At 35.1% G+C, this 11,499-nt stretch overlaps 2 protein-coding genes across 3 annotated transcripts; one reads left to right on the forward strand and one right to left on the reverse strand.

Annotated features, from left to right (window-relative positions):
• Positions 1-222: 222 nt before the first annotated feature.
• On the reverse strand, positions 223-3,991 carry LOC114377435 (prohibitin-1, mitochondrial-like). 2 transcript variants are annotated; one of them, XM_028335934.1, is made up of 6 exons: positions 3,844-3,991; positions 3,341-3,514; positions 2,427-2,543; positions 1,526-1,696; positions 1,116-1,328; positions 223-727 (listed from the first exon to the last, which is right to left on the reverse strand). In XM_028335934.1, exons 2-6 carry the CDS (start codon positions 3,512-3,514, stop codon positions 533-535), a joined length of 870 nt encoding a protein of 289 aa, XP_028191735.1. In that variant the 5' UTR covers positions 3,844-3,991; the 3' UTR covers positions 223-532. The 2 variants fall into 2 exon arrangements, with proteins under 2 accessions (XP_028191735.1, XP_028191734.1); XM_028335933.1 differs by having other exon boundaries at positions 3,800-3,978.
• A 1,395-nt stretch (positions 3,992-5,386) lies between these two features.
• Positions 5,387-11,499, forward strand: LOC114375752. The gene is made up of 5 exons (XM_028333599.1): positions 5,387-5,978; positions 6,500-8,209; positions 9,686-10,144; positions 10,389-10,561; positions 10,722-11,499. Exons 2-5 carry the CDS (start codon positions 6,544-6,546, stop codon positions 11,304-11,306), a joined length of 2,883 nt encoding a protein of 960 aa, XP_028189400.1. The 5' UTR covers positions 5,387-5,978; positions 6,500-6,543; the 3' UTR covers positions 11,307-11,499.

Consider the following 11,499-nt stretch of genomic DNA (forward strand, 5'->3'; position numbering starts at 1 on the left):
GTGGTAGAACAATGTTCTTACTTATCAATGAAAAGAACAAGTAAACACTCTGATATTTCTTGGTTTTCCTTGAAATGTATTGGTTCGTTCTCATCATTTGTGCCATAAGTAATTGACATAAGTTACACACTTACACCCTTGATACTTTAATTTAGGATAATTTTATTTTTTAACAGGGTATATAGCACCGCAATTAGGGCAAGTATGCAACTTATCGAGGTATATAAAGTCAACAAATCAAGTCAACAGTGGAACATAATTGAGCCTCAACAAATCAATATCAAATCCAATCCTTGACATCCGACAAAGTTAGCCACTATTCATTATTCAAGATCAGAATTCAGAACCACTGAAAATGGATAAACCCGGATTGAACCTCCCTTATCTCACGTGCTCCATTTAATGATAATGACTATCAGTTTGTGTGACGCTGAATCTCATAGTTGAACAGTTGATAAAACGCACATGCAGGTGAAAATGAATGATACTGGGAAAAAGAGGTTTAAGTAATTAAGTAAATTCAGCCTCACAACTATCTCTTCCCACTGGGCTCCAAATTTAACTCCTGAAGATTCAGCAAGAGATCATCTGAATTCAAGTAAACCTTGTTGGCAGAATTTGAAATTGTGTGAGCGATTTCCCTTGCCGCTTCAATTTTCCTTAAGGTGATAAACGCAGGATTATTGGCAATAGCTTCACCAATCAACTGGGCACTCTTGGCTTCACCCTGTTTGTCAAAAAGAAGGGAAGGAACAGGTTATATATATATATATATAAACAATAGAGTTGAAAAATAGCCCTCTGTATTCTTTTGTAGAAAAAAAGGAACCACTAAAAAGGAAATTTGATGTCCTTCACTGATAGCCCATCCATGCATCACCACCAGAGGGCCATTCAAGAGGGCAGGGAAGCAAAGAGTAGAAGAAAATTCATTAATATTTCTTGGTGTTGATGAAGTTCTAAACTAGTTATTAGTAACATTCACGATGTCAATTTTCTTTTTTTATTTAATTTGCATGGCTTGGTAGCAATTCAGAAATAATAAAAAGTATGGTAGCCAGTTGTAGAAATATTAAGAATCCTCTTAAATGTAAAAATGGGACAACTATTTTTACCTGAGCTCTAATAACAGCACTTCTTTTGTCTTGTTCAGCTTTTTCTACAACAAATTTAGCCCTCTCAGCTTCTTGAGCAGCAACTTGCTTGGCTTCAATAGCAGCTGTAAATTCCTTCCCAAACGTCAAACTTGTGATTGACACATCATCCAAAGCAATGTTAAACTGGGAGGCCCTCTGAGTCAATATCTTCCTTATTTCTCGACTAACATTCTGTTAAACAGTATGTTCTAGAAACAATCAGTCCCACTTATAAGGCTATAATTTCACTTTTAATACTCATCCAAAAGTGAATTTACTAGATTCCTAAGATTATGATACAAACTCCAGCTGAGAATTACAGAGCATGCATACAATTAGCCCAGTTACTAGCTGTACAGAAGATGGGGAAGAATCTGGTAAATATTTACCTCTCTCTGAGTAATGAGCTGACTGGCATTATACTGTGCAACTACAGCTTTGAGAGTTTCGTGTATAATAGAAGGCAGGACCCTTTCATTATAATTCTCACCCAGGGTTCGATAAACTGTTGGTAACTGGTCAGGAACAGGGCGGGTAAGGACTCTAAGTCCAATTTTCACCTACACCAAACATCATAATAAATGGAAATTGTAGTACAAATTGTAGGCTGTGTCAAAAAAAAAATATGGAGATAGAAGAACTGAAACAACTATCCATACACCAATAAAGCAAGCTCTGACTATCTTTACATGATCCTGATAAATTGGTAGTAACTCTTCTATCATAAATCTAGAATATCATGGTCATAGATTGTAATAGTTCAAATACAATGGAACTAAGCAAAGCGAAAAACATGGAAGGGGAAAATGATTGAAATATATGAACAACCTCAGAGCTTTCAAACACAAATTAAGAAAATGAGGAAATGGTAAGGATGAGAGCAATGAATAATACAAGATACATAAGCTCTTATTTAATGTTAACACTCAACAGCTTATATTGGAAGGAGCCATAATTTACATATAATCAGACCATAGAACTATGCTTATGCTAGAAATGAGCACCAGTACTGCAGCTGCAATGGATTAAAAGAAAAGGTGGAGAAAATTCAAGAATTGGGATGGAACCCTACTTTCTCCTTACCCCCATATTTTTTCTTTTAGGCAGGAAAGGGCAAGGTGAGGGTAGGTAATCCAGCTTCAAAGCAAAAAGGCATGTTGCTATAGCAAAAATTGAATAGAAAAAGGAAAATGAATAACCTGTTTGACTCCTTGCAGCCACAAATTCAAGCATACTGCAATATCAGGTCTTAAGAATAAGAAAAGAAATAGGACAAACAAAAAGACTTACCATTTGGAGATCACGGCTCCCTGATGTACTCTCTACTAAATGAGGGCGTGCACGTACATCGTAGATCACAGGCCTCTCGAACCAAGGAATCATAATATGTGTCCCTTCAGGATAGACCTGCATTCAAAAGGCATACTATATTGATATAATTGCAATAAGATTACTAGTCAATATAGGTCTCTAGCTGTGGGCTTGGGAAGTGATTAGTTTGGGAAAATAATCACTCTTTTTTTCAAAAACATTTCCAAGAAAGACAAAAAAAATTATTATTTCTTCAAAATAGATTAAACACACGCTAACTGTTTAACTGTCAAAATATGAAGACCTTAAGAGTGCACAGTTTTAGACACCGTATCTTTAACTTGTGCTTAATAGCTAGATTGTTAGTCAACCATAAGGCTGAAACCCTTTTATATTATAAGTGTCTGTGATTGACATGAAAACCTAAACACAGAATATGACTAAATCAGAGGGTTTCAACAAAAGTTTATGCTTAATTTGGGAGAAGAATTATCTTGTTTGCAAAAGATAACAAGTCTTCATAGAAGCAGGGCTACTTAAATCTAGGAAAACTTATGCCTGAGGACCAACTTAGCCAAATACTTACATCACTGACCTGAAAACAACATTAATTGGAACTTAATATAAATATTTAGCTAGCTAGATCAGTCCCAGGTGTATATATTTTCCTTGAATTGAAATGACCCTAGAGGAGGAGGTTATTACAAAAACTTTGAAAAGACAAGCAAGAGCTTCTAAGTTCATTTCCAATGTTGACACCGTACCTAAACTTTGGAACATAATACTTCCATTTGAGTACATACAGACTTCAACTAAAGTTGATGCAAAAGGCGTTGCAAGTTGCATTACATTAAAAAAATCATTCATTCAACAGTCATGGACAATGGAATAACCTTATCTTTGACACCGACAACACGATTGAAGACAATGGCTCGATGACCTCCCTCAACATTGTACAAGCTGTTTGCAGCCCCATATACAACAAGCCCACCAATAATGCCAACTTTAAGCAAAGCAGCGACTCCGCCACCAGGAACCTTTGGAGCATTCACGTTGTTAAAATTCATCTGCCAGCCATTAATAAAGCTCCATTAAGCATCAAAGGGTATTATTATATAATACAGATTTAGCCAGCATGAAGCACACACAAGTATCAGATATTGCACACAATAAGATCATCATCGTAACTAAACACGCAAGGAATTTTAATATCGATAAATTTCAGTTAGTTATGCGAGGGAACCTAGTCTGAATCTGTGACCCAAATGTTGGGTCCTTCCACTAGCAAAAAAGCTTCAAAAACCCTAAACTATGTGCAAATAAACAAGAAAGAAAGAAAAACGTTGAATTACCGAGGAAACAAAGTTGAGGAAACAATAGTATACGTAGCGCGCACCTTGGAGGCAATGTTTGTAGAGGTTTCCGCTAAGTGGCGAGTTGAACTAATGTGGGTATAGGGTTTTAGGGCTTAAGAGAAAGAGAAGGAGACAACTTCCCGTGTCTGTGGGCACGGTTTGACTTGTCTGGGTCGGGTACCCGAAAATTTCTCCTTTTCTTTCATCCTTTTCTTACAATACAATGGATTATATTATAAACATTCTTTCTAGTTTTTTTTTTTCTTTTTTTAACCAACTCTTCAATGGTTGCATAAATTTTAGGCCGAATATAATTACTAGCAAGATTTAACACAATGGGTAAACAATTAAGTTTTTTTAGCATGTTAACATAAATTTGATTATTTAATTATGTGCACCTAAAACACTTTATTAAAAAAGACAAAAATGAAATGGATGATTTCAAAACCTCAAAAGAAATTTATTGGAAAATATACTTGAAGCAAACCATAAATTGAAAGATATAAATATAACCAATAAATTGATTTGTTCAGCTTCATCTTATCAAAATGGAGTATGAAATTAAGTCGGGTTAAATACCTTTCAAACTACAAATTACACGGCTAATTTAAATGGCAATTGACCAATATTTGGTCTGAGTACAAAAAATTGTTTGATATATAAAATCCTAAAATTTATAAATTAAAATATCTAATTAAAATATTTTGACAAGTGCAACGACATAAAATTATTTTGAGAACAGTCAAGTGTTTTGTATAATTTATAAATAGAGTATGTGTGCTAAAATGTTTTTTGGGTTGGACCTAAACTAGGAGAGATCCTGACGAATTCTTCGAAGTCTAGGTCTTGGGGATAAATACACCCAATTTAAGTACTTCTTTAAGCTTGTTCCGATCCCACTTGAAGCATTCTTGCCAAAAAAATAATTAACAATATATAGAAAGTAATTTCTTTCATAATTTTTTAAAAAATTATTTATTTACTTTGAAGTAAAATATTGAAAAGTCTTAAAAAAAACTTATATTAATAAAGGTCTCTTTGAAAAATAATTTTCCATTTTCAAGTTTTGAAACTTTTAAAAACTAAATCAAGTCTTTAATAAGGTATTACAAATTAGAAATTGATAAAACAAGTCAACTCACTTTGTTTAATCTTGTCAAATAAAAAAATGTGCAACAAATCCAACTATACCACACCAATCCATAATTGGTCCAACCTAAATCCTTTTAAAATTTGGATTTAATGGGTTTACTTTTTGTTCGAAACCACATTTTTGTTTAAAGTGCTACTATTTTGTATGAAACATAATTGCATGAATGGTAATATTGGGTGGCCGAACTTTTTTAAAACAAATATTAATTGAAAAATAAAATAAATAAAAAATGGAATATGACAAAACACACTGTTGGTGTTGTTTTGACGAAAACCGTTTTATATCTTTTAGCATTTTCCTTTTGTGTATTTAAAATTTTAATTTAATGAGTTGACTTTTTGTCAATCTTATACCCATTTGCTTATGGATTTTTAGATATAAAAACCAAAATCTGAACTCATAGTCACATCTTCTAGTCGCCTATATAGTAACAATAGCTCGTCATGCTTTTACTCCAAAGGTCATACTAATTTTATCACAACTCCCTTCTCGTCAAATTACTTTGTTGTAATCCTTAGATCGTCATCACAAACTTACAACACAAACCTTCGTTCCTTTCATCAGTCACAAAATCACATTACCATTCCCCCTAATTCCTTTCACCTTACACATAATCCTGATATCACAAACCCTAATTCATCGTATTTGTTCACAAAATCTTGTTATCGCAAATCCTAATTCCCTTTATCTTTCACACAATATCAATATCACAAACTCTAATTTCATTCCCTATTCACAAAATCTGGATATCACAAACCCTAATTGCCTTCCCCATTCACAAAAATCCCAATACAGCAAACCCTAAATCACATTCCTTATTCATAAATTTCACAAACCATAACTCCTTTCCCATTTACAAATATCACAAACCATTGCTATATTCTTCATTTACAAACCGTAATTCCTTTCCTCATTCACATAATTTCGGTATCATGAACTCCAATTCCCAGTCTCATTTGTCAATTGCTTTCTGTCCATCGTTCCCAATCGCTATCAATCTCTTTCAGTTGCTCACAAAACCAGGTAATTTTCTCATTGTTGTTGTGTGATTTTGATTTGCCCAAACTACAAACATTTGAACATAAAATAGAGATTAATAAAAAAAATATTAACATATAATTTTTGTGATGAATAGAATAAGCTAAATATTTATCATGAGCATTAGATGAGAAGTTGATAATTGTGCAGCCAAATAAAATAGTCTTTCCTGATTTCAAGAGATTTCAATAATCTAGGGTTTGACTTATTTATTTATAGATAGATAGTTTTAGACACATGATAAAGTTAAGGTAGTGTAGTTCATTTGGTTGAGCGTGATGCATGAGTTATTATATTGTCTATTTTTAGGGATAAAAAAATACACTTGATAAAACAATTTTTTTAAAAGATAATAATTAAAATTGAATGAAAAAGGTTTCTTTGTTTTCTTTATCCGTACATGCCTTTCTTTTTGTTTTTGCATACATGCAGTTTGTTCTTGAATGCAGAGAGCAAACACATCCGTTTTTAACTGCTCCTCCTTATCCATTTTCCCCTTGATGCAGTGAAAAAGATTGTTTGAGCGGGAAAAAAACGTGAAGGCATTGCCATGGAGAGTAGCAGCGAGCAGAGACTGCAGTCCCTGGAGCGTTGCATTGAGGAGAAGGAGAAGAAACTCGTCTCCATCAAACGCCAATTCGGCCGCGAAATTGACGCCAAAGAGAGGGAATACGACGTGGTGACGAGGAAAGTCGAAGAACGGAACAGAGAGTTGGAGTCAGTACAGAGGAGGATCACCGATTGTGAGTGGAAACTCGACACCGTGCGCCGCATGATCACCGAGAGCGATGAGGTTTACCAGCAAAAACAGAGGGGCATTCAGGATAGTGACCGTGAACTCGCCGAGAAGGAGGCGCACCGCTCTTTGATCGCGGACATGATCAGAGAGCGCGAGCAAGAGTTGAGGGCCAAGGACGCCGAGTTTCAGCAGGTTTTGGACGAAGGCATGGCTCTCAAAAACAAAGTTGCTCAACTCAACGATGACCTTAAGACCAAAAAGGAAGAGCTTGACGTCGTGACGCGGAGCTTGATTAATGAACAAGCCACTGAAACCACCATCAAGTCCATGCGTGCCAGAATTAAGCAACTACTTCGCCAGCCATATGAGTCTGAGTCTAAACAGAAGCAATTTGAAGGTCAAGCGAAGGAGCTTGAATCAAAACAGAAGCATTATGAACGCCAAGTAAAGGAACTCCAATCAAAACAGAAGCAATATGAAGGAAGAGTGAAAGAGCTTAAGTTAAATGAGAAGTTGTATGAAAGAAAAGTCAGGGAGCTTGGTTCTAGAGAGAAACAATATGAAACAAGAATGAAAGAGCTTGAGTCAAATGAGAAGCAGTGTGAAACAAGAATGAAAGAGGTTGAGTCAAATGCGAAGCAATATGAAAAAAGAGTAAAAGAACTTGTTTCACATGAGAGGCAATATGTAAAAAGTGTGATTGAGCTCAATTCAAAGGAGAAGCAAATTGAAGGACAAATGGTGGATCTTGAGTCCAAAAAGAACCAATATGAAGGACTAGTGAAGGAGCTTGAGTCAAAAGAAGCACGGTGTAAAGTGCTACTCAAGGAGCTCGAGTCAATAGAGAAAAAAATTCAAGAACAAATGAAGGATCTAGAGTTCAAAAAGAATCAATGTGAATCATCAAGAAAATCATTTGAAGAGGAAAAACTGTCGAAACAGAAGTCTAATGACCAACAACATTTCACAAATGCCAACAGTGCAAGTCTCTTTAACCAACAAAATTTTACAGGTGCAGATAATAGCAAGAATTTACCTTTGTTCATTAATCTTCTGGAAAAGTACGAGTTGATGTGTAGTCAAGTCTCTGATGCTCTCCAAACATTTGCTAACCCTACTAAGCTGGTGCTAGATACAATAAAAGGTTTTTACACTTCTCATTCAAGGCAAGGACTTATTGAATATGATGCAAGTATCTCAAGGAGAATATGTAATCTTTTAATGGATGAATTGAAGAAATCTTCGCCGGTAATTGGGATTCGTGTTAAACAAGAAGCAATCAAATTGGCAACTGACTGGAAGGCAAACTTAGTTGCGGGTGATAAGGATTGTTTAGAGGTTCTGGACTTTTTTAAGTTTGTTGCTACTTATGAGATTGGTTCATCTTTCGATGCAATTGAGCTTCAGAGGCTTCTAGATATAATTGCCCTACAATATCAAACTCTGCAAGCCATTGGTAAAATTAAAGAACCTTCAGGTAACAATTACCCTACACCTTCTAGATATAATTACCCTACAATATCAAACTCTCTCTACTTTGTCGAAACAATTTTCACCTCAACTGTTTCCTTTACTCTGTGTTTGGTTGATTCATTATAACAGTGATTTTTGTGAAAAATTTTAAAAAATTAATATGGATCCCACATTTGTATATACTACTTAATCATATTGATATTTTTATTCACCAGATATGTATATTACCTCCGTAGTCAGGTCAATGTATTATATCTCAATCAAACTGATAGATCTCCATAATTTTCTTATCTCTCTCTCTATATATATTAAATCTGTCCAGCCATGCCACGTGTTCATGGTCGGAGAATTCTATCCTTTTTTCTTCTTGGTTGCTTTTTTCCTAGTAGATAGATAAATATCTTGTAGCAATATGTTGTTGAACTGACTAGAATTATATATTTTTTAGAATCTCTCGGCATCCTTTCATCAAGTGGCTTATTATAGATTAATGTAGTTTTGTTTTTCAAATATTTCCAAATGGTGCATGGTGTTTGCGGTACAATATTGATTCAATTTCTTGACAAACCATTGGGGCACTTGATCTTTAAGATCAAAGGGAAGAAACAAGAAATGTAATCTCTAACTAGTTAGCAATACAAAAAGCACCTTTAAATTACCTGTTTTCTCTCTAGAGATTTGAGTAGTATACAATGAAGACAAAAAAAAAAAAATTGTTACTTCTTTTTTTTGATTGAATTCAATCCTTACAAGCCTTATGTATGTATCTGATACATATATCATGTCTTTCAGTTTATTGAGTTAGAAACTTCTTTTCATTATTTTTTTCTGCTAGAAATTATTTGCAGCATACTAGCCATTGCAAAAGCTATTTTGCATTTGTATTTGTCTTCATATTAGAATTTAGAATTTAGAACATCATTCATGATAGTGATCATTTGATTCATATCTATTGGCCAAGTGTTCAAACACAAAAGTGTCTTGCCAATCGTTGTTCACATGCCAAAATGCTAAATAATGATGCATACTCTGTCCATATGGAATTATCTTATATTTTAATGTGTATTATACTATTATTGCACCACGTATTGATGAACATCATCCTAAATACTTTTATAGCTATCTAATGCCAAATGGCCCTCATTCAGGTAAAATTAACTTTATGATGCAATAGTATATATCTGTCTAATTTGTTACTAGCTCTGATACATTTATCCCTGAAAAGAGAAAAGGAGTAGGTCCGGCATTTATTCTACCAGAGTCATGTGTTACATTGTTCTGTTTTAATGTTCATGATCTGTCCTTTTCTGAGAATATTCTTTCACTTATTCATATTATCCTCTCATTTCAATTTCTAGTGATTGTAGCACTATGATGATATATTGCTTCTAAATATTAGTATAGAGTGGCTTTCTTTCTGTCACCCATGCACTATGATCGAATTTATTTTCTGATGCTTTCATAGTTTTATCTTACACAGATAATCAATCGAGTCCCACCATTGATGGAAGAAATTTGCATTTTCCCAGTATTAAGCACATAAATGAGTCGGTTAATCTCCATACATCATCAGATCCAGCAAAACTTGTTTTGGATATCATACTGGTCCCTATTGCTTCAGAGAAACAGGGAAGTGAAGGTGCTATTATCATTGATGAGAGCCACATCTTACTGTTGGAACAATTGATGAGAATCTCACCACGGGTCAAACCCCGTGTAAGAGAGGAGGCGCTGAAGATAGCATTTGCTTTGAAAGCGAACATAAGAGAAAGTGCTGAAAACTCTTTGACAATTCTGGGCTTTCTATTGTTACTATCTGCTTATGGATTGGTTTCTTATTTTAGAAAAGATGAGCTTTTCAAGCAGTTGGAATCTGCTGCTCAGCACAAGCAAGCTGTAGAGCTGTTTCGGACTCTTGGTTTTGTGGATAAAATCTTTGGTATGTCTTATTTAATCACCATAGCTATTTTATGTTGTTTTTTTTGGTATTTTTTTATATTACATTGATAAGGCAACACATTGTACAGGAAACATACTACACATATAGTCAGATTAAAGTGTTAGCTGTTTGAGGGAAATTGAATCCATATTTTCTTGCAAACTGTAGTCGTCTTGAATGGACTTTAATTCCAAAGGACTTTTGTGAATTGATTTGATGAAGTGAAATTACCTTTGTCTTGCAGATTTTGTTCGGAATCTTATTATGAAGCAGCAACACATAGAGGCTGTTAGATTCATTTGTGCATATAAGTTGGCTGACAAGATCCAACCAGTTGATCTCTTGCGACAACATGTGGCGAAAGTAAAGTCAGTCACCAATAGATTTGCTTGCATGAAAGAGTCCGTCGAACAAAAGGTTATTTTTTCCCAATACAAATTCCATTTCATTAAATTATCAGTCTTCATGTAGTTGTAGCATAGTAATTATTTTTTTTATCGAAAAATATTAGTTGTTAATTTCAAACTTACAATCTTTTTTTTTTTTACATACTTTACTACGTTAAACTTATATTCAGATTAAGGTCAGAGACGAAGAAATTGTTGGCCTGCGAACTGTTCTAGAATGCATTTCAGAGAACAACCTAGAATCTCATCAGGATCTAGTTAAAGAGATTAATGATCGCATTGTTGATCTAGAGAAGCAGAAGGAAAATGTTGTTCGTTTAACATCAGGACCTTCCTCCGAAGTTGAGGAAAAGACGTGTGGTGGAGAAGCAGTGACAGTAACCGTGCACAAACCTGAAGAAAAGAAACGTCATGTGGGAGTAAGCCTCCCCATTAATAATCAGTGGGGTAACATCAGCAAACGTCCTCGGACAAGTGTAACTTACCCTCGGTTCGCTCCTCTTCCTCCTCCTCCTCCTCCTCCGCCTCCTCCTCCTCCTCCTCTGCCTCCTCCACCTCCTCCTCCTCCTCCTCTGCCTCCTCCGCCTCCTCCTCGTCCTCCTCAATACCAGCGTGTATTTATGCCTATGCCCGGCGCCTCGCAGTTTGTTTTCCCGGAAAACTACTTTAGACCTGCTAATCCTATGGCTTGGTCTGGAAACAACGGAACAAATTACTATGGTAACTCCAGGCCGCCATATCCTCCTTTTGGATGAGACCCCCTTTGAATATGTTCGTTACTTTATGTGATTTTGGTACTTGTTGTGGTTGCAAAACTGTGCATTTGGAATTTATTTATCATAAGCATCTCCAGCAGTGCTTAACTCTTTTTTTAGACACTACAATTTGGTTGCATGGGATTTAAGAACCTTGACAAGCTTTCTCTCCAATGGTACAACTTTTTAGAAC

This window comes from Glycine soja, chromosome 11 (assembly GCF_004193775.1).
Source record: "Glycine soja cultivar W05 chromosome 11, ASM419377v2, whole genome shotgun sequence".
Classification (NCBI taxonomy): domain Eukaryota; kingdom Viridiplantae; phylum Streptophyta; class Magnoliopsida; order Fabales; family Fabaceae; genus Glycine; species Glycine soja.

Bases quoted from the DNA above. Each gene is read 5' to 3' on its own strand.
- LOC114377435 (XM_028335934.1), bottom strand. From the start codon at position 3,514: ATGAATTTTAACAACGTGAATGCTCCAAAGGTTCCTGGTGGCGGAGTC. The intron at 2,544-3,340 runs GTTATTCCATTG...TTTTGAATGCAG, and splicing joins TTGTCGGTGTCAAAGATAAG to GTCTATCCTGAAGGGACACA. The intron at 1,329-1,525 runs GTAAATATTTAC...ACTGTTTAACAG, and splicing joins AGCTCATTACTCAGAGAGAG to AATGTTAGTCGAGAAATAAG.
- LOC114375752 (XM_028333599.1), top strand. From the start codon at position 6,544: ATGGAGAGTAGCAGCGAGCAGAGACTGCAGTCCCTGGAGCGTTGCATT. The intron at 8,210-9,685 runs GTAACAATTACC...TATCTTACACAG, and splicing joins TAAAATTAAAGAACCTTCAG to ATAATCAATCGAGTCCCACC. The intron at 10,145-10,388 runs GTATGTCTTATT...TTTGTCTTGCAG, and splicing joins TTTTGTGGATAAAATCTTTG to ATTTTGTTCGGAATCTTATT.